The sequence below is a fragment of the Geotrypetes seraphini genome, chromosome 4 (genome assembly GCF_902459505.1).
Source record: "Geotrypetes seraphini chromosome 4, aGeoSer1.1, whole genome shotgun sequence".
NCBI lineage: Eukaryota > Metazoa > Chordata > Amphibia > Gymnophiona > Dermophiidae > Geotrypetes > Geotrypetes seraphini.
Window position 1 is genome coordinate 238,369,332 of NC_047087.1, and position 23,077 is coordinate 238,392,408.

At 48.3% G+C, this 23,077-nt stretch overlaps 1 protein-coding gene across 5 annotated transcripts in view; it reads right to left on the reverse strand.

Moving 5' to 3' along the window:
- Positions 1–828: 828 nt before the first annotated feature.
- The window catches only part of HNRNPH3 (heterogeneous nuclear ribonucleoprotein H3), a 179,171-nt gene continuing 156,922 nt past the window's right edge, over positions 829–23,077 (reverse strand). For 4 of the 5 annotated variants that reach the window (XM_033941603.1, XM_033941604.1, XM_033941601.1 and 1 more), the window contains 3 exons: positions 12,465–12,545; positions 12,262–12,354; positions 829–1,438 (listed from right to left, as the gene is read on the reverse strand). In XM_033941603.1, coding sequence (XP_033797494.1) covers positions 1,350–1,438; positions 12,262–12,354; positions 12,465–12,545 — 263 coding nt within the window. In that variant the 3' untranslated portion in view covers positions 829–1,349. The remainder of the gene's footprint in view (positions 1,439–12,261; positions 12,355–12,464; positions 12,546–23,077) is intronic. The other variant, XM_033941602.1, reaches the window with a different exon arrangement.

Genomic DNA, 23,077 nt, shown 5'->3' on the forward strand with positions numbered 1-23,077 from the left:
ATCAATCTGCATACAGTATTTGCAAATTTATGGTATTCAAAAGGGGCTGAGCACCCCCCCCCCATCCCTGCGAATATGGAGGGAGACCTGTACACTGTTGTATCACTTATGGTGCGTTTATTAGTACTTAATGAATTAATCTGTAATTTATATATAAATGCCGATTACACACATTTGTTTTAGAATAATTATGTTTATTAAAACTATGTAAACACTTATTATAAAATGGCCAGCACATTGTCTGATAATGTTATGAGTAGGGAATTAAAGCATAAGCAGAACAAACCACTTTCACTGCAAATTAACTAAGTAAACTTGATTCTAAGCAAAATAAAAAAACCTAACAAGCAGCATATGAAAGTCAGACAAGGAACCTAAGCATCCTAACACATCTGAGCAATATGTGTAGACTAAATTAGCATCACAGACTGCAATAAAAAAGGTCAACCATACTTACTGGACTGTGGACACAGCAATGTATGTATCACCACTGCAGATAAGTTAAATAATGATCAAAGTCTAGTTCTCTGTGGACACTACATACAAACTATTGTCCCCCATTTGGCATGATCAGCAGTGACACGAGGCCTCAAACTGCAGCCAAATAGTTGCCAAGCTAGAAATTTAACCATTTTTGCCTGCAGTTCTTAGACTCTAAATCTTACTCCTCCCTTGGTACTAACCAGTTCTATAAAAAAGTCAGTGAAAGTTACACTCAATGGATCATTTGAACATTTTTTCTTCCCATTTTCATCAGTTTAATTTACTGCAAATAAATTTAAACACTGAACATTTATTAGAAAGGGTTATGAAAGTATATAGACATCAGTGGTTTGAATATAAAAATTTATTCAAATTCAACATATGGAATAAAACAATTAAAACCTACAGAAAGATTTTCCCCTTGTAATCCACAGCTTACTAAATTCCGAAAAGAACAATTCCTTCAGACACTGAAATCCTCAAAAGGGCTGCTCCATGCTTAAGTGTCCTTGAAACCAACTCGTAAACTGGAAGTCTTTGTAGAAGTTATTGCTATGCAGTACCCAGCTATATTTTACAGAGACAGCAAATTGTAAAAAAAAAAATAAAAATCTTAGTACATAGCAGCTGGAAGTGTGCCAAAATGGAATATGAATCTGGTTGCAGCCTTTGACGATAAACTGAGCCTTTATCTACCAAACACTAGCCTTTATTACGTTTCCAACAAATTGTGCAGCTGGGTACTGCACAGTTCTTTACAGAAAGGCTTCCAAACTGAAGTGGTTGCAAGAAATGCCCTTTGATATACAAAAAAAAAAAAAAAGTGAATTCAGTTTCTTCCAGGGTGCTTTAGAAATTGTCAACATCTAGTACATTCCACGCCATCCAGTTCCACCCATGCCAGCATGCTGACCGTAGTAATCGCCACTATTTCCAGTATTCCCCCCTCCACGACCTAGAAAATAAATTTAAAAAGTGCTTTTAATAGACATAAAAATTCAAGGTTAAGAATAATTCTTTTAAGCAAACATGATAGCATTCAAAAGGACAGCAGAAAGATATTCCCACATGTGGGTGACGTGATCCATGGAGTCCGGTATGCACATTATTAAAGTGTACTTTCACTTTACAAAAATTTTCAAAGTCCTAAAACTGCCTGTACTATACATGCGCCGCGGTGCCTTCCCACCCGATGTCAACTTGTGGGACTATCAACTCCCTAAAAAAAAGCTAAGAAACCAACTAGGGGAGATGCTGTCCTAACACCGGTTACAGTAACTGCGCTTTACCCTAGGACAAACAGGCAGCATATTCTCACATGTGGGACTCCCTAGCTTCCAGGATAAGGGTTGGAGGGAAGTTGGCATTTAAATAGAGAATTCATTTTGTAGAACTGCTTGGCCAGACTATCCTGACTGGAATGATTCTCCAAACAGTAGTGGGATGTGACTGTATGCATGGAGGGCCTTGTAGTTGCTTTAAAGATGTCAAAGGGAGTAAAATGACAGTGAGCGACTGACGTGCCCATTGCTTGAACTTTATGTGCAGTGACATAACCTTGTTCACCCATGGCAATTCTTTCAAACCTCTATAGAAGTGCTATATCATAAACTACACTTTTAGAATAATGGAAGTAAAGCACAGTTACTTACCGTAACAGGTGTTATCCAGGGACAGCAGGCAGATATTCTTAACGTATGGGTGACGTCACCGACGGAGCCCCGGTACAGACCTTTTTAACTAGAAAGTTCTAGTTGGCCGCACCGCGCATGCGCGAGTGCCTTCCCGCCCGACGGAGGAGTGCGTGGTCCCCAGTTAAGGTAAGCCAGCTAAGAAGCCAACCCGGGGAGGTGGGTGGGTCGTAAGAATATCTGCCTGCTGTCCCTGGATAACACCTGTTACGGTAAGTAACTGTGCTTTATCCCAGGACAAGCAGGCAGCATATTCTTAACGTATGGGTGACCTCCAAGCTAACAGAGAGGGAGGAGGGATGGTTGGCCATTAGGAAAATAAATTTTGCAACACAGATTGGCCGAAGTGTCCATCCCGTCTGGAGAAGGCATCCAGACAGTAGTGAGTCGTGAACGTGTGAACTGAGGACCAAGTGGCAGCCCTGCAGATTTCCTCGATGGGTGTGGAACGGAGGAAAGCAACAGAAGCAGCCATAGCTCTGACCCTGTAGGCCGTGACAGCACCTTCCAGTGAGAGACCGGCCCGAGCATAACAGAACGCAATGCAGGCAGCAAGCCAATTGGAAAGCGTCCGTTTAGAGACAGGACGACCAAGACGGTTAGGATCGAAGGTCAGAAAGAGCTGAGGAGACGAGCAGTGAGCCCTGGTACGGTCAAGGTAGTAAGCCAGGGCACGCTTACAGTCCAGTGTGTGCAACGCCTGTTCCCCAGGATGAGAATGGGGTTTAGGGAAAAAGACAGGCAACACAATGGACTGGTTGAGGTGAAAAGCCGAGACCACCTTGGGAAGGAATTTAGGATGGGTACGCAGAACCACCTTGTCATGGTGAAAAATGGTGAAAGGTGGGTCTGCAACCAGTGCATGCAGCTCACTAACCCTCCTGGCAGAGGTGATGGCAATGAGGAAAAGCACCTTCCATGTGAGGAATTTGAGTGAAGTTGTTGCAAGAGGCTCAAATGGAGGTTTCATGAGGGCTGATAAAACCACATTCAGGTCCCAGACCACCGGAGGAGGCTGCAGAGGTGGTTTGATATTGAAGAGGCCTCTCATGAACCGGGAAACCAGTGGATGAGCCGTGAGAAGTTTTCCGAGGATAGGCTTATGAAACGCAGTGATGGCACTGAGGTGGACTCTGATTGAAGTAGACTTGAGGCCAGCGTCTGACAGAGAGAGCAAATAGTCCAGCACAGGTTCCACCACTAACGAGGTGGGATCATGATGATGCAGTAGACACCAAGAGGAGAACCGGGTCCACTTCTGATGGTAACATTGGAGGGTGGCCGGTTTCCTGGATGCTTCCAAAATGCGACGGACAGGCTGAGATAGATCCTCTGGAGAGGTCAGCCCGAGAGAAACCAAGCTGTCAGGTGGAGCGAGGACAGGTTGGGATGTAGTAGAGACTGATGCTGCTGTGAAAGTAGAGTAGGAAACACAGGAAGAGGGATGGGCTCCCTGGAGCTGAGCTGGAGCAGGAGGGAGAACCAATGTTTGCGGGGCCACCGAGGAGCGATGAGAATCATGGTGGCTCCGTCCCTGCGGAGTTTGAATAACGTCCGCAACATTAGAGGCAGTGGAGGAAAGGCATAGAGGAACCGATTCGTCCAGGCGAGCAGGAATGCATCTGGGGCCAGACGGTGAGGAGAGGAGAGTCTGAAGCAGAACTGGGGCAGCTGATGGTTGTGAGGAGCTGCAAAGAGGTCCACTTGTGGAGTGCCCCAGCGAGCAAAGATGGAGTGGAGCGTGGGGGGATGCAGAGTCCACTCGTGAGGTTGAAGGATGCGGCTGAGAGTGTCGGCCAGGGAGTTCTGTGCGCCCTGGATATAGATAGCCTTGAGGAAGAGACTGTGGGCCGTGGCCCAGGTCCAAATGCTGAGAGCCTCTTGACACAGGAGGCGAGATCCGGTGCCGCCCTGTTTGTTGATGTAGTACATGGCGACTTGATTGTCTGTGCACAGGAGAAGAACCTGAGGGTAGAGAAGGTGCTGGAAGGCCTTGAGCGCATTGAACATGGCTCGGAGTTCCAGGAAATTGATGTGATGTCGACGCTCCTGAGGGGTCCAGAGTCCCTGGGTGCGAAGATCTCCCAGGTGAGCTCCCCACGCATAAGGGGAGGCATCCGTGGTAATGATCATGGAGTGAGGGGGTGGATGAAAAAGGAGACCCCTGGAAAGATTGGAGGAGTTCAACCACCATTGAAGAGAGAGCTGAAGAGACGATGTCACAGAGATGGGATGCGAAAGAGGATCTGTGGTTTGCGACCATTGGTTGGCTAGAGTCCACTGGGGAGTTCTGAGGTGGAGTCGTGCCAGGGGAAGAACGTGGACCGTCGATGCCATGTAGCCCAAGAGGACCATCATCTGTCGAGCAGGTATGAACTGATGAAGAAGCACCTGCCGACAGAGGTGGAGCAGAGTCCGGAGCCGGTCGGAGGGAAGGAACGCCCTCATCAGATTGGTGTCGAGAACTGCTCCGATGAACTGAAGGCGCTGCGTGGGAAGCAGATGCAACTTGGGGTAATTGATCTCGAACCCCAAGAGATGGAGGAAAGAGATGGTTTGATGAGTGGCTTGCAGCACAAGTGGAGATGTAGTTGCTTTCACCAACCAATCGTCCAAGTAGGGGAACACCTGTAGGTTGTGAGACCTGAGAAAGGCCGCTACCACAATAAGGCACTTGGTGAACACCCTGGGCGATGATGCGAGACCAAAGGGCAGCACCTTGTACTGATAGTGGTGATGCTGTATCTGGAAGCGGAGGTAGCGACGTGAAGTCTGATGGATTGGAATGTGTGTGTAGGCATCCTTGAGGTCTAGGGAACATAGCCAGTCGTGTTGAGACAGAAGAGGGTAAAGCGTGGCAAGGGAGAGCATTCTGAACTTTTCCTTGACCAAACACTTGTTGAGGTCCCTGAGATCGAGGATGGGACGAAGGTCTCCTATTTTCTTGGGTACCAGGAAGTAGCGGGAGTAGAATCCCTGATCCCGTTGGTCTGGGGGAACTTCTTCGATGGCATTGAGAAGGAGGAGGGATTGGACCTCCTTTAGGAGGAGTGGAGTTTGGGAGGAGTGAGACGCAGACTCTACGGGAGGATTGTCGGATGGAAGAGTCTGAAAATGAAGTGAGTATCCGTGGCGAATGATGTTGAGTACCCACTGGTCTGATGTGATGACCTCCCAGCGATGAAGAAAAATGGTGAGGTGGCCTCCGATTGGTTGAGGAAGAGGCGCCGAGGGTTGGAGACTGGCTATGTCCTGGAGAAAGGAGTCAAAAGGGCTGAGGAGGTTTAGATTGAGGCAGAGGCTTGGTCGGCTGGTGAGATTGAGGGCGTGCCTGAGCGTGCTGTTGCTGGCGAGGACGGCGAGATTGCTGCTGAGGAGGATTAAGCGGTCTGGCAGAGAACCTGCGTTGATAAGAGGACTGAGGCCTGTAAGGTCGTGCAGGTGGAGTCTTCTTTTTAGGCTTAATCAGCGTGTCCCATCTGGTCTCATGAGCCGAAAGTTTTTGTGTTGTGGAATCTAGAGACTCTCCAAAAAGTTCATCACCAAGGCAGGGCGCGTTGGCGAGGCGGTCTTGGTGGTTTATGTCAAGGTCAGACACCCTCAGCCAGGCTAGGCGTCGCATGGCCACAGCCAGTGCGGAGGCTCGGGAAGTGAGTTCGAAAGAATCATAAATCGAGCGCACCATGAATTTCCTGAGTTGAAGGAGGCTGGAAATCTGCTGTTGGAAAAGCGGGACCTTACGCTCAGGAACGTATTTTTGCAGGGCGGAAAGTTGCTGGACCAGGTGTTTCATATAAAAGGAGAAGTGGAAGGTATAGTTGTTTGTCCTGTTAGCCAGCATGGCATTTTGATACAGGCGCTTTCCAAATTTGTCCATTGTCTTACCCTCTCTGCCAGGAGGGGTGGAGGCATAAACACTGGAGCCCTGGGATTTTTTTAATGTGGACTCCACAAGGAGACTCTCATGAGGCAATTGAGGTTTGTCAAATCCCGGAATAGGGATGACTCGGTATAAACTGTCCAGTTTTCTGGAGGCACCCGGGACAGTAAGGGGGTTTTCCAGGTTTTTATAAAATGTTTCCCGTAAGATATCATGTACGGGCAGTTTAAGAAATTCCTTGGGAGGTTGGTCGAAGTCCAAGGCATCTAAAAAAGCCTGGGACTTTTTAGAGTCGGACTCTAATGGGATTGAAAGAGCCGCTGACATCTCCCGAAGGAATTTCGTAAAAGAGGATTGCTCAGGCTTGGATGTGGTATCAGCCATAGAGGGTTCCTCATCTGTGGAAGAGGCATCCTCCTCGGTACCGAGTGGGGATTGTTCCCATAAGTCCGGGTCTCTGACGGCAGGCTCAGTATGGCGGGTTTTGGAAAGAGATTTGCCAGAGCGCATGGATACGGTACCGGGAGATGAAAACCGGTGTCGATCCCTGTCCCGGGAGGAATGGTGCCGAACGCGGTCCCGGGAAGACCGGAGTCGATCCCGGGACCGGGAGGGGTCCTCCGCAGTGCAAGTCTGGAGCTCAGGCTGGGCAGATAAGACCGGCATGGAGGTGTTCAGTGGTACCGAGGGGGTGGACACCGGTGGGATGGTGCGAGGCTTGGGCCGGTCCGGCACCGGAAGGAGCGGTGCCAGCAGGGTCGGTAGAAGGTGTTGGAGTTGCTGCTGTAGCTGCTCCTGTAATTTGTCCTGGAGGATGGCCGAGATGCGGTCCTCCAATGGGGGCACCGGTACCGTTTTAGTTTTCTTCGGTACCACAGGTGCTGCTCGACGCTCCGGCGATGAGGAGGCCGATGACGAGGCACTCACCGAGATCGGAGCGGAGCGTTTACGGGAACTGCGGGACGCCGGAAGGACCGGTGTCGCCGCTGTGGCTGGAGGGCGCTCAAGGGAAGTGGAAGGCTTCTTAGCCGGCTTACCTGGCGCTATCGACCCCGAAGAAGGGTCAGGCGGTGTCGATGTGGTCGGTGCCGATTTAGGCGGCGCCGTCGACGTCGGGGCCGGATCCATGGCAGAACTGGTGCCGAAGAGGAGATTCTGCTGGATTTGCCGGTTTTTAAGTGTGCGTTTCTTAAGAGTAGCACAGCGGGTGCAAGTGTCAGCCCGATGCTCTGGACCCAGACACTGCAGGCACCAATTGTGTGGGTCCATTAGAGAGATCGGGCGTGCACACCGCTGGCACTTCTTGAAGCCCGGTTGGGGGGGCATGAAGGGAAACACGGCCTCCGCAAAATCAAACCCGGAGGTCTGTATGATTACAACAGGCCCCGCCGGGGCCGGTTAAAGAAACAAAGAAAAATTAGAGAAAAAAAATTTTTTTTAAGTAGAAAAAAAGAATCCGAAAGGGAAAATGACCAAAAAAGATCAAAAAAAGCGCGAGCGGGAAGGCAAAAAGAGAGTTTTCAACAGCCGTTGAAAGCACACGCGTCTTCTTCGCTCCGCGGAAACGAAGAAACTGGGGACCACGCACTCCTCCGTTGGGCGGGAAGGCACTCGCGCATGCGCGGTGCGGCCAACTAGAACTTTCTAGTTAAAAAGGTCCGTACCGGGGCTCCGTCGGTGACGTCACCCATACGTTAAGAATATGCTGCCTGCTTGTCCTGGGATAATCATATATTCATATTGCACCTCATAACCTTAATGTGTTGAATAGCTGTCTTCACGATCCTCTCAGCGGGGCCACCAGGCACTCAAAATATCTTTCACAGTGCTTGGCTTTATGCTCCAAATCGTCATTGGATTGTCTCCCTTAACTTTACATTTTTCTTTTTACTTTGAGTGCCTGGTGGCTCTGCTGAGGATCATGAAGACAGCTACTTAACACATTAAGGTTATGAGGTGCTGATCTGTTGTGATCTCTGTCCACCGCCAGTAAAACTCCCACAAATGGGCTCTTACTGGAACTGGGGAAGAACCTGCAGCAAGTCATTGGGATGGATGGGTGGATGAAGAACCATCGGTGGAGTCCCAACCCCCCACAGTGGACTCCCTGAAAGGACTGCATGTGCTGAAAGAAGAGACCTCTGGAAGGAAAAGGGGCCAATCACTGCCTAGGGCGGAACCTATGAAATTCACACAGGTGGAGTCACCCCATGGCGCTTGGCGATGTTGGTCCTCCAGAAGCCGAGGCACCATTCAAGGCCTGAACCAACTTCTCTCCAAAGAGGAAGGAACCGCGAAATAAGAAATTTATTGGGCTTAGACTTAAGAGGCTGCATCTGCCAACCAACCCCGAAGTCACAGGGTATAGAGAGCCACTACTCAGAGGACCAATGACTTGGGTGATGCCCTCAAAAGATCAAACATGGCATCCAAGAGATAAGACACGCCAAGTTCAATTTTAGCCACCTCCTTATCCATTAAGAACCAGTCAGCTGACTCCCAGTCCAGGACCCGCTACGACCACCAGACTGCCACAAATCACCGCCAGTACAGCCAAGGCAGCAACATCAAAACTCTGCTTAAGAGCTCCATCTTACAGTCCTGAGGATTTCTCAGGACCAAACTGCCCTCAACCAGCACGATGTGTCGACGAGCACTAACTGAGACCACCGCACCCACAACAGAAGACTCAAAAGTATCCCTAACTCCAGCAGGAATGGATAAAGTATGGCCATGGACTGTAAAAAAAAAATGCATCCTGCATCTTCCACTGTGCATACACCACGTTCCAAATATCCTGATGCATAGGGAAAAAGGGGGATGCTGACTGGATTCCCCAAAGCAGAGGGTCCTTAGCTGCCTCCTCAAAAATGCAAAACTGAAATCACTTGAAGAATGAGCTCCTGCAGCTCTTATTGGTGAAAAATATGCATCACTGACGCATCCTCACTAACTGGCGTCTCCCAAAAAAACACCATCCAAAACATCAGTGCCCTCCCCCAAAGAATCTTGAGTGTTCATCATCCAGCGAAGAACCATCATAAACAAACCCGGGCCAACAGACAGCCAGATCAAAGCTTTCTTTAAGTAGAGCCTCCATCTTACGGTCCTGGGGGTCTCTCAGGACCAAATGCCTTCAACCATAATGGTATGTCTGTGTGTGATAGCTGAGACCACTGCATCAACCACAGGAGACTTAAAAGTATCTCTATTGCCATCAAAGATGGGGTAGAGTTTTGCTATGAACTATGCCATGCGAAAAGTTGCATTCAGAACTTTCCACTGAGCGTGCACTATATCCTGAATATCCTGATGCATAAGAAAAAAGTGGGATGCTGACCAGATCCATCTCAGAAGAGGGTTCACAACACAAGGGGGGTCTTTAGTTTCTTCTTCAAAGTGTAACACGGAAGACACATGAAGAATGAGCTTCTGCAATTCTTCTTGATTAAATATATGCACAACCAATGCATATTCGCCAACCAGCGCCTCTAAAATGTCTCCATCCAAAAAGATCCTGACGGATCTGGAAGGTTCTCCCCAAGATCCAAGTCCTCATCTGGAGAAAACTGATCAGCCAGAAAAGAATCCTCATCCCTTCGGCCGCTTGAAGGCCAATGGATGTTGGACAGTGGCAGCTACAGCAGAAGACTGAATGGGAGTGGCTGTGGAAGAGAAAAAAAGCCCAGACGACCCAGAGACCCTCAGCACCAAGGCAGGACCCCCAACCAACTGTAAATAAACCTTGCATATGGTCAACACCAAATCTGAGGGGAAAAAATCCCCGGTGGAACCACAGCATTCATGTTAGGAGCAGAAGACACATGCAAGACCTGTTCCTACCTTTCCAAGACAGGAGGAAGGTCGCCTGAGGCCATAGACAAATTAGACGCACTTTCCACTGAAGCAGGGGTCCAATACACGCAGGGGCTCCTTTGCGTCCTCCTTTGTGTCCACCTGCATAAGCAGATCCTGGAGCTCTTCTCGCTGAAAAATGAGAACCACCGATGTGTCCTCGCCAGCTGGCGGTTCTGCGAAATACTCGCCAGCGGCATCCATCTCCCTGAGAGTATCTTATTGGTTCCCTAAAGGGTCCAAGTCTTCATCAGGCAAAAACACCTCAAACAAAAACTCGTACCACACAACCCTCAGCCGCTTGGATGGAGCTGGGGGGAGGGGGAGACAGGGTCACAACTGGCGCTGAGGGGGGGGGGGGGGCGCCCAAACAGGGGTGGACGCGGAAGGCGAAAGACTCACTGAAAAACCCAAGATCTCCAGGTGGGAAACAAGACCCCCAGCTGTCTGAAGATAAGCCTTGCACAAGGCTAATACAAAAAGAAAAAAAAACCTGGCAGCATAGCAGGACTCACACTGCTAAAGCAGGAGACCCAATAAAACCTGCCTATCTGTCCAATACAGGGGGAAGGTCACCTGAGGCTGTAGACATGGAGAAGTTTCCCACCAAAACCGGCGCAAGACCCGTCAAAAAAAACTACTCCGAGGCCTGCACCACCTCAGGCGCTAAAACAGGCAAGCCGGCAGCAGCAGTAAGAGAGTCCCCAGCACTATCTGCGCTATGGAAAACTCCTCCCCCTTGACCTTCAGCAGCTGGGGAAATCCCTGTGTGGACGAGCTCGGGCTTCCCCATTGCCTGCTGTTGATACATGAAGCACTCATGAAGGGGATCCCTACTCGCCGGCATCTGAAGCCTGGATTCCCCTTTGTGGCAGCTGACACACCATGAACATAGGCTGGCCGCTTGGCGGGAACACAATGAGCATTCTGGCCCTTTTAAAAGTGCTCATTGCGAAAACAGCTTCTAGCTGAAAAATAAAAGTGCTAGTTAGCAATTAAATGCAATTTACCTCAATAGAAGGCTTCCCTTCAGACTGGCACTGCCTTGGGATTTTTTCTTTTAATATAACTGTAAGGGACAATTGAACAGACCCTACTGGCTCTCAAAGCTTGTGGCAAGGCTTACAGCTGAAGCACCTCTAGTGAAAAAAATTTCAGGGAGGTGGAGGAACTCGACCCGTTGAGCGCAACACCCCCGAGGTTGGACAGATCCCCGCAAGCTCAATCTGGCACCACAGACGAGAACAAGAAGGCCTAAACAAAATCCTAAATAAAATCCAACAGGCCTACACTGCACAGGCTTACCACTGCCACCTGCTGGAGACAGAGCAGACTGATTGTATTTGTGAAAGCACAGTCCACTTGTACTTCAGCCAAAAGTTTGTGTCTCAGTCTCCACCTGCTGGTCATGGTGAGCTATGCTAGTCTGGAGAGACAATTAAAGAAATAGCGATTTTAGGGTTGTGGAGAAGGGGGACCTAAGTACAGTGGTACCTTGGTTTACGAGTGCACCGGTTTGCAAGTGTTTTGCAAGACGACCAAAACAGTCGCAAAATCGGCGCCTCGGAAATCGAGCGCCCCTCGATTTGCAAGCCCCCCCCCCCCCTTGGTAACCGGCACCCTCCGCCCCGCGATCTGGCATCCCCCCGCCGTGATCGGACCCCCCCTCCCGCCGCAACCTGAAGTCCCCCAGAGCCCTCTTCTTTAATGTAGCACCGGCATGTCGGCTTCCTCTTCTGTGCTGGCCTTGAGCATGTGCGCATGCTCAAGGCCTGCGAGTTCATGTTCTCTCCGAGATTCTGAACTGCTCTATGAATTAAAGTTATTGGTGGCAAGACTTATAGCAGAGGCACCTCTACTAAATTTTGGGCAGATGGAAGAAATGGAGGGAGAGACTCAACTCGTGACCCATCGAGTGCAACACCCCTGAGGTCAGACAGACCCCCGAAAGGGTCATCCCCCCCCCCCCCCCCCAAGCTCAGTCCGGCACCAGACAGGGACAAGGCCACTTAACTTCTAACAGGCCTACACTAACCCACATCTGCTTGGAGACTGACAACAGACTGAATATATTAGGGGGAAGCACAGCTACTTGTATTATATCAAAAGTTTTATCTCAGTGTCCATCTGCTGGTCATGGTGAGCTATTACCCATCAGTGAAGTGGGCCGGTGTGGAGACTTGCTAAAGAAACCGATTTTTCTCCAGGTCTAATGCCACTAATGCAAAAATCTAAAAATGGTTCACTTCATTTTAGCTAAACTATTTATATTATGAGCTGGGAGGGGGGGGAGAGAAATAAAATCAATCATCACAGAATTAGAAGCTAGAACTCAATGAAACAAAAGCTTACCATATCCACCCATGCCATCAGGATTGCCATAACATCCACCATAATTTCCCATTCCCATTCTGCCCATGGAGCCATAACCTGTTTGATTATCTGCTAAAAGACAAAAAAAAAGGGAGGGGGGAGAGAACAGCTCGTGAGAACACACACAAAATCAAGGTCTACAAAATATTACCAACATTTGACATGAAGCTCAATATATATACCCATTCCTTCTCTGCCATAGCATCCCATTGCAGTAGTACTACCGGCAGTTGAATTCAGGAATAGTTCAATGTATCGATGCTCTAAAATGAAAAGGATAAACACATATACTTATATTCCAATTATTGCTGGCAACATACACAGGGCAAGTTTACTTAAGCAACCCAGTCAACTTGGTCAGAAAAATTATGGAAACACAAACACAATGGAAACCCCATCAGAGGCTTTTACTAGAAGCAGCCTAATGGAGTAGATGTAGCTTAACGGTAGAGCAGCAATCAATCATGAAACCAGCTTCAAATTCCTCTGTTGCTCCTTGTGATCTGGGACAACACTTAATCCTTCAATGCCTCAGATACAACTGAAGATTGTATATTGTATATATCTGGTAACAGATATATATACCTTCTGCATTAGAATTTAGCATGCCTTGGCCTACGATTAAAAAAGCATAAGCTAAATCCAAAAAACAAAAAGCAAGTTATGTCAGACTGATGAATTTCTTTTCTTTTTTTTTTAATTCTTCATTCATTTTAACAACTTACAGCAAGTGCATCAGGAATTAACATTTGTACTTACGTACATCCCTTTAGATATTAATATTTAATCCCTCCCACCCACATCATATCATATGCAATCACGTATTTCATATATTATATTATTTTCTACTAATCAGAACATTTAATAAAAGATTAGAAGTCCCCCTTCCCCCCCACATTTTCATTTGTTCTATTAAGGGGAAAATGTTATCTATTCATTACAATAATCTGTTAATGGCCCCCCAACATCCTGAAATTTACTATAATTTCCTTTCTGTATAGCTAATGTTCTTTCCATTTTATAAATATGACAAAGAATTCCACCAAAAACTGCAGTTTAATCTACTCCAAATAAATGTAATCTGTTGTATGGCTTAATATTTTTTGAGAATATTTGACTCTTCGTCCTCATTTCTTTTCATTGGCTAACTAGACAGTAGGATCAGAGAAAAGCACTTTAAATGCTGTACTTGATTTCAGCAAAGTCTTTGATATAGTTATGTGAAGATGGCCCCAACAATATACTCAGCACCCTTAGTCTGGGCCCCACAGTGACAGACATCAGAAATTTGCTGCATGTGAGGCATAAGAAAATATAAATAAAAAGCAGCTCACCGAGTATAGAGAAAGGAGAAATTAGGTTCTTGCTAATTTTCTTTATTTTAATACCTCCAGACTGTCACAGAGTTTTCTTTTTAGATCCTCCAGACAGGCACAGACCCCATCCACCCTGTCGTTTTTATTTAGTGTTTTTTTCTGCAGTATCTTGTCTTGTTTTTTTGGGGGAGTATAATAAGAGCAGTGGCATTTGGTTTGTCTGGCTTAGCTGGCAACTGTGAGAACGCCTTAAAGGTTCTTATTCTAATCATTATCCAAACAGTATCCAACATTGTTCCCCTATCCAATTCGGACAACTACTTGGACTTCTCCATTTGAGAGTTGGGTTGGTGTGTTTATAGTTCACAGTTCTTTAGTTCTTAGTTCCTGCTTGGCTATTTGTCAGACTGATTGTAGATGGGACTGCAAAGCCCACTTGTACGCAACCAAAAGTCAATGTGTTTTCAGTCTCCACCTGCTGGCAGAGGAGCATAAACCCCTCTGTTAACAGGTATAGTAAAGCACATTTACTCACCGTAACAGGTGTTATCCAGGGACACCAGGCAGCTATTCTCACATGTGGGTGACGTCATCCATGGAGCCCAGCTGCAGACAGCCTTACAAGCAGACTTGCGTGAAGAAAACTCAGAAGTTTCGATTCTGCCACACTGCGCATGCACGAGTGCCTTCCCATCCAGCACAGGGCACGTTTCCTCAGTTCAGATAGCTAGCAGAGAAGCCAACCAGGAGAGCTGGGTGAGTTGCGAGAATAGCTGCCTGATGTCCCTGGATAACACCTGTTACAGTAAGTAACTGTGCTTTATCCCAGGACAAGCAGGCAGCCTATTCTCATATGTGGGCGACCTCCAAACTAACCAGCATGGGATGGTGGGAGTGTTGGCAACTTAGGAGAATAAATTATGTAATACTCTCTGGCCAAAGTGGCCATCCCGTCTGGAGAAAACATCCAGACAATAATGAGAGGTGAAAGTATGAACCAAGGATCAGGTGGCAGCTTTGCAAATTTCCTCAATAGGAGTAGATCTGAGAAAAGCTACTGAAGCTGCCATGGCTCTGACTTTGTGGGCTGTGACTAGACTCTGTAGATGCAGTCCAACCTGAGCATAGCAGAAAGAGATACAAGCAGCCATCCAGTTGGAGATGGTTTGTTTAGACAGTGAGGGAGATCGCATGCTGGCACTGGCTACACTTCTTGAAGCCCATGACCGGCTGGGACATAGCAGGAAAGATAGCCGCCACAAAATCGAAGCCCGCAAGCTGAGGACATGCGACAGGCCCTGCCAGTCACGCGTCGAAAAAGCAATGTTACTTACCGTAACAGTTGTTATCCAGGGACAGCAGGCAGCTATTCTCACTAGTGGGTGATGTCATCCGACAAAGCCCCGATGCGGACGTCTCACAAGCATACTTGAAGAAACTTCAGAAGTTTCGAGATGCCCGCACCGCGCATGCGCGAGTGCCTTCCCGCCCGATGCTCCGGGCGTGTCTCCTCATTTCAGGTAGCTAGCAGAGAAGCCAACCCAGGAGAGGTGGGTGGGACGTGAGAACAGCTGCCTGCTGTCCCTGGATAACAACTGTTACGGTAAGTAACATTGCTTTATCCCAGGACAAGCAGGCAGGTATTCTCACTAGTGGGTGACCTCCAAGCTAACCTCAATGGGATGGTGGGAGAGTTGGCAACTTAGGAGAATAAATTTTGTAATACTGTTTGGCCAAACTGTCCATCCCGTCTGGAGAAAGTATCCAGACAATAGTGAGAGGTGAAGGTATGAACCGAGGACCAAATGGCAGCCTTACAAATCTCCTCAATCGGTGTCGATCTGAGGAAGGCTACAGAGGCCGCCATTGCTCTGACCTTATGGGCTGTGACTTTACAGGGAAGGGGTAATCCAGCCTGGGCATAGCAGAGATGCAAGCCGCCATCCAGTTGGAGATGGTACGCTTCGAGACAGCAAAGCACGTTTACAGTCCAGAGTATGAAGAGCTGATTCTCCAGGATGAGAATGAGGCTTTGGAAAAAACACAGGAAACACTATGGATTGGTTGAGATGAAATTCAGAGACCACTTTAGGCAGGAATTTCGGATGAGTGCGAAGGACCACCTTGTCATGATGGAATACTGTGAAAGGTGGATCCGCCACTAAGGCCTGAAGTTCACTGACCCTGCGAGCAGAAGTGAGGGCAACAAGAAAAACCATTTTCCAAGTGAGAAACTTCAGCAGAGCCTTGTTGAGAGGCTCAAAAGGAGATTTCATAAGTTGAAAAAGGACAACGTTGAGGTCCCAAACCACTGGAGGAGGTTTGAGAGGAGGATTGACATGGAAAAGTCCTTTCATAAATCTGGAAACCACAGGATGAGCAGAGAGAGGTTTCCCTTGCAGAGGCTGATGAAAAGCCGCAATTGCACTCAGATGGACTCTTATCGATGTAGACTTGAGGCCAGAATGAGACAGGTGCAGAAGATAGTCCAAAACAGAAGATAGGGAGGCTCGTTGAGGCTCCTTATGATTAGAAACACACCAGGTAGAAAATCTAGTCCATTTTTGGGAGTAGCATTGCCTAGTAGCAAGCTTCCTGGAAGCCTCCAACACATCCCGCACCGCTTTGGAAAACTGGCGGGGAGTTACATTGAGAGGAACCAAGCTGTCAGGTGGAGAGACTGTAGGTTGGGATGGAGAAGAGATCCCTGTTGTTGAGTAAGCAGTGAAAGAAACACTGGAAGAAGGAATGGCTCCCTGCTGCTGAGTTGAAGTAGAAGGGAGTACCAAGGCTGTCTGGGCCACCAAGGAGCTATCAGAATCATGGTGGCATGGTCGGATTTCAATTTGACCAGAGTCTTTTGAATGAGAGGAAATGGAGGAAACGAATACAATAAACGATTCCCCCAATTCAGCAGAAAGGCATGTGCCTCGAGGCGATGAGGGGTGTAGATCCTGGAGCAGAATTGAGGCAGTTTGAAGTTGTGGGGGGCAGCAAAGAGGTCTATCTGAGGCGTCCCCCACTGAGAGAAGATCTGATGAAGGGGCCTAGAATGGAGGGTCCATTTGTGAGGCTGGAGGAGACGACTTAAGTTGTCCGCCAAGGCATTGTCCTTCCCCTGAATGTAGACAGCTTTGAGGAAGGTGTTGTGGCGAATCGCCCAATCCCAGACTCTGAGAGCTTCCTGGCAGAGGGAGGCCGAGCCCGTGCCCCCCTGCTTGTTGACATAATACATGGCGACCTGATTGTCCGTGCGAATGAGGACCACCATGTCGTGAAGCAGATGTTGAAACGCTTGAAGAGCATTGAAGATCGCCCTGAGTTCCAGAAGATTGATATGGCATAGGCGGTCCGCACTGGTCCAGAAGCCTTGAGTGCGAAGACCGTCCAGATGAGCTCCCCATGCATAGGTCGAGGAATCGATCGTGAGAACTTTTTGGTGGGGAGGAGTGTGAAACAGCAAACCTCTGGATAGATTTGAAGAGATCATCCACCAACGTAGAGACTGCTGAAGAGCAGGAGTGACTAGGATGTGACAAGTCAAAGGATCTGACACCTGAGTCCATTGAGAAGCCAGGGTCCACTGAGGAATTCTGAGGTGAAGTCTGGGAAAAGGAGTCACATGAACCGTAGAAGCCATGTGGCCCAGGAAAACCATCATGTGTCTCGCTGAGATGGACTGGCGAGAAGACACTGACTGGCAGAGATGAAGAAGAGCATCCAGGCGCTGTGGTGGAAGGAATGCTCTGAGTTGAATAGTATCCAGAACTGCCCCGATGAAGGGAAGAAACTGGGTAGGCTGCAGATGAGATTTTGGGAAGTTGATCTCGAAGTCCAAACTCTGCAGGAACCAAATCGTTGTTAGGGTCGCCGAGATGACCCCAGGAGCCGAGGTGGCCTTGATGAGTCAGTCGTCGAGATAGGGAAATACCTGAGGACCCTGGTTCCAGAGTGCAGCGGCCACTACCACCAGACACTTCGTGAAGACTCTAGGAGACGAGGACAGGCCGAATGAAGCACTCGATACTGCAGATGTCCCACCCGAAATCTGAGGAACTTGCGAGAGGCCGGATGTATGGGAATGTGAGTGTAGGCCTCTTTTAGATCCAGAGAGCATAACCAGTCGTTCTGCTCGAGGGGGGGGTAGAGAGAAGCAAGGGTCAGCATGGGAAATCTCTCCTTGACCAGGAACTTGTTGAGGACCCTGAGGTCCAGAATTGGACGCAGGTCTCCCATCTTCTTCGGAACAAGGAAGTACCGGGAGTAAAACCCCCGGTTGTGTTGGTCCACAGGGACTGGCTCGACGGCCCGAAGCCGGAGCAAAGCCTGAGCTTCCTGAAGAAGAAGGGCAGTCTGGGTCAAGTTGTAAGGATACTCTCTTGGAGGGTGGTCCGGAGGGACCCGATGGAACTGCAGAGAATATCCTTCCCTGATGATGGAAAGGACCCAAAGGTCGGTGGTAATAGCCGTCCATCGATGATAAAAATGATGGAGGCGACCCCCAATTGGAAAGAGAGATGATAGCAGAACGGGGTTGGTTATGCTCCCTACCAGAGAGTCAAAAAGGCTGAGGAGCCTTAGGGACAGCAGAAGGCTGAGGTTTTTGCTGAGCCTTCTGTGGAGGCTGTCTCTTCGCTGGTTGTCTCGAAGCAGTAGCCTGCCTGGGAGTATAACGCCGCTGATAGATCAAGGGCGGTCGAGAAGGTTGAGACTGAGCAGGTTTAGGCTTGGGACGAAGGATGGACTGGAAAGATTTTTTATGGTCCAACAGCTTCTTCGTCACGGTCTCAATACATTCATCAAACAAATCAGCACCCGCACAGGGGACGTTGGCAAGCCTGTCCTGGAGGTTCGGGCCAATGTCAATGGTTCGAAGCCAGGCCAAGCGACGCATGGCCACGGAGCAGGCAGCAGCTCGTGCTGAGAGTTCGAAGGCATCATAGGAGGATTGCATCAGTTGAAGGCGCAGCTGGGAGAGCAAGGCGACCACCTCCTCAAATTCAAAACGAGCCTGAGACTCAATGTAAGGTGTAAACTTCCGAAGCACAGGCAGGAAGAACTCCAAATAAGTGGCAAAATGGAAAGTGTAATTGAGAACTCTGGATGCCATCATCGAGTTCTGGTAGATGCGCCTCCCGAATTTATCCATTGTCCGGCCCTCTCTGCCCGGAGGCACCGAGGCATACACCTGGGACGGATGAGATATTTTGAGGTAGGACTCGACCAACAGGGACTGATAAGAGAGCTGGGAGCCCTCAAACCCCTTGTGATGCACCGTGCGGTACCTGGCATCCAATTTGCCAGGAACGGCAGGAATAGAATACGGTGTCTCAAAACATCGCATGAAGGTTTGGTCGAGGAGCTTGTGCAGACATAGATGAAGCGACTTGGCAGGAGGATGAGGCAGATGCATGGTATCCAGGTATTCCTTGGAGTATCGGGAACCGGAGTCCAAGGTGATGTCGAGATCATCCGCCATCTGCCTGAGAAAAGATGAAAAAGACAATTGGTCCGCCAACACAGGTCAGCGGGACGGGCTGGATGAAGTCGAAGCCTCTGGATCCAAGGAGACTTGTGATTGGCAGGGCGAGAAAGAGCCATAGGGATCCTCGTACTCCGGCCCCGGAGGAGGGGAGACATCCGAAGAGGAATACCCCACACGAGGAAGTTTCTTCTGAGGCGAGACTGTAGAATGCCTAGAGGAATGCCTCGAAGAATGCCTGGAACGATGCCCCTCCCTGTGTCTCGAAGGAGACCTGGACCAGCGATGCTTAGACGGGTCCCCAGAGGCCTCCAAGGAGTAGATAGGGCTGGAAGCCGTAGAACGAAGAGGAGGATGGCTCGACGCCTCTCGAGCCGCATTCCATGCTTGATAGGGAGTGCGGAAGAACTCTTCTTGGCGATGCCCAGGGCTTCGACTACTCAAAGGAATATCCCAAATGTCTTCGCCCGGAGGGGGAATGGGTTCCAGAGGCGGCATGTCACTAAACGAAGCACGCCTCGAGGAACCGGCCGCCGAGCGCCGCTCCTCCTCCCCGAGCAGCAAGAGCGAGTGGCGAGGGGGAGGAGGAGGGGGCGGCTCGCCCCCTCGAGGAGGGACTGCTTGCCCACCCTGGATTGTGGCCAGCCACTTGGGCCCCATGGTGGTCATAATATCAATGAATTGAGCCTCCATGATCGACTGCAGCGAAGCCGACAAGGAGGTAGCCGCACCCGAAGTGGGACCTCCTGAACGGTCTTCGCGGTCCCGAGTGGTCGAGTGCTTAGGCTTAGAAGCTTTCGGCACTTTGATAACCACCGGGGGGATGGTTGAGGAGGTACCTGATCTGAGGAGACCGAAGGAGGCACCGGAGCAGGAGGCGGGGTCGAAGCCGGGACGAAAGAGGCCGGCTTCAAGACACCCGATGCAGCAGGAGTAGAAGACGACTTCGCAGGCACAGGCGAAGCGCTGGTCGAAGTTGAAGCCGAAGGTTCCTTAGCAGCTTCCATCTTGAACATCGACTCCCACAGGAAACAGCGACGCTTGAAAGCACGTGCTGTGAGAGTGGAACAAGGCTGGCACGATTTCGGAATATGTTCTGGACCAAGACACTGCAGGGGTGGGTCAATAGAGTGGGCAGACTTGATGGGCTATGGCCCTTTTCTGCCATCATCTTTCTATGTTTCTAATGCGGGTCCGTCAATGAAATAGCGCGCTGGCACTTGCTGCACTTTTTAAAACCGGTAATCGGCCGGGACATAGGCCGAAAAAGCTCCACCGCGAGATTGAAGGAGCGGGGCCTCAGCCACGCGGCCGATCCGGTCAAATCTCTGGAAGAAATGTTTAAAAAAAAAAAATAAATAAACGAATGAACAAAACACACGATAAAGAGTAAAATAACTCAAAACCACGGCAGTAGAAGGCAAGAACACGGGTTCACTCAGCGCAGAGAATTGAAGCAAAACTTCTCAGCTCAGCGGAAAGAAAAGAACTGAGGAGAAACGCCCGGAGCATCGGACGGGAAGGCACTTGCGCATGCGCGGTGCGGGCATCTCGAAATTTCTGAAGTTATCAGACAGCCTTGTGAGACATCCGCATCGGGGCTCTGTCGGATGACATCACCCACTAGTGAGAATACCTGCCTGCTTGTCCTGGGATAAAAGTACTTTTAAAAAAACAACAACAAACAAACAACAAAGTCCAAAAGAAAAACACAGCAACACAGTAAGAAGTAAAATAAAACACGAGCCGCGATGAGAGAAGGCACGAAGCGAACTAAGTTCAGCCCAGACCGTCAAATACGGACTTCTCGGCTCCGCAGAAAACTGAGAACTGAAGTGATGCGCCCTGTGCTGGGCGGGAAAGCACTCGTGCATGTGCGGTGCGGCAGACTAAAAACTTCTGACTTTTCTACAAACAAGTCTACTTGCGAGGCTGTACGCATCCAGGCTCCGTGGATGACATCACCCACATGTGAGAATAGGCTTCCTGCTTGTCCTGGGATAATAACCTAATTTATCCTCCTTTATTGTCCCTCTACACTGGCACAGAATGGATGGGACGTACCAAAGCAGTACCCATCATAGGTGGGACCCCCCAAAGGGCTGCCACAAGAATATACTCACTGAACACTGTGTCTCAACATGCCTGAACGTCCACATGGTAGTGGCGAACAAAGGAATGGAGAGACTATCAAACTGCAGCTTTACAGAAATCCACCGGAGGTACAAAAGAAGACTCCGCCAAGAAGCTGCCTGACCTTGAGTGGAATGAGCTTTGAGAAAATCTGGAACAGGTTTGTTCTGAAGAAGGTATGCCAAAGCGATTGCCTCCTTGATCCAGTGTGCAATTGTAGCCTTGGAAGCACCGTTCCCCTTAAGAGAACCTGCTAAAAGGACAAAAAGACGATCCGACTGACGGAACTCCTGGGAATGCTGAACATACAGGTGAAGGACCCTATGGGCATCCAGTTTGCACAACTGTCTCTACTCCAAAGAGCCCTCCCAACTACCCAAGAACGTATGGACAATGGCCTGGTAGATATGAAAAGGAGAAACCACCTTCAGAAGAAAGGAGGGAATCGGCTGCAGCAAGACTCGTTCCCAAGAGAACTCTAGGAAGGGAGGCCTACATGAAAACGGGTTATTCCATGTCAAGTGATCAAGGGCTCCCTGCATGACATTCACGGATTTTGATAAAACTTTATGCACAAAGTCTCACATGTATCAAACAAACTTTGGTAAAGTTTTAGTTTCGCCTGTGGAATATTCGTGGAGATATAGACATTTGTTTGACCCCATACTGCAATGACATACAGTACGACAGTGACATTCTGACAACTTAGACACAATATCTCACGAGCTATGTTTCCAAAAAAACTGAAACTTAGCTACCCTGCACAACTTTTGGAGCTCTATTCAGTGCTACCAATAATAATTTTTGTCGAGCACTGAGTGAATGGCTGAATTACAGTAAACTTGGCCGAAAAAATTAGTGCTCCAAAAAAAGTCAAAGTTTGACATTACTTAGCTCCCACAATAATTGAGTAATAAATGCAAAATTTGGCGCATAATGTCTCAGTACAACGTTGTTTTCAAAAGTACAATTTCAACCTCCAAGCTCTTTCCATTAGTTTACAAATTAAGTGTAAAGTTGCTAATTTGTGTAAAAAGGCCAAAAATAGGGTATTTTCAGCCTGCTTTTACAGAAAAATACCTTTCAGAAACTCTTTCAAATCAGTCTCATTAGAAAGAGCATATTTCAAACCCCCTAGAAAAGTGGGCTTCATTTTTCAACGCAGGTTAACAATGCCCGAAAAAGGGGGACAAATTTGGGAGATGTCACCATGGCAACGGCCTACGTTTCAACTTACAATTATGTCATTTTTCACACTGTTTTTCCCTGTTTATTTTTACTCAAGCTTTGGGTACAATTATAGTGTTCTTAATTAATGATTATTCCTAACTAGAAATTGAGGTGATAATTTTGTTGCATGCAGATCACAATTTACAACTTGTTTTCTTTTTCAGATCCACATTATTAATTCAGTTTAAAATGGATGCCAACGAATCGACTAATAATAATCCTTTTCTGCCAGACTGTGCCATTGGGCAAAAATTGTTGTCAAAGTGTCATGACGGCACATTTTATTCTAAAAAATGTGGGCTCATTTTTTTACATAATTTGTCAACCGATGAAAAATTGCTTATCACTCGGCGCTCTGAAGTTGAACTGATGGATAAAGACCAAATCTGCCTCCACCACAAAGCAAAGTATCTCGACAAATACGAATTAAAGCAAACATCGTGTTGTAATCCATTTGAAAAGAAAAATCACATTGTTCAAAGTGGATTGTTAAAAGTCGATCTTACCATGTCTAATGATTTTAGAAAAGTGGCAAAAATAAATATCAAGCCAGGTCAGAAACTTTGCAGTAGGTGCAAAGCCCAATACGTTTCAATGAGTGAAGCTACTGCAGCATCTTCATCTTCAGACGATT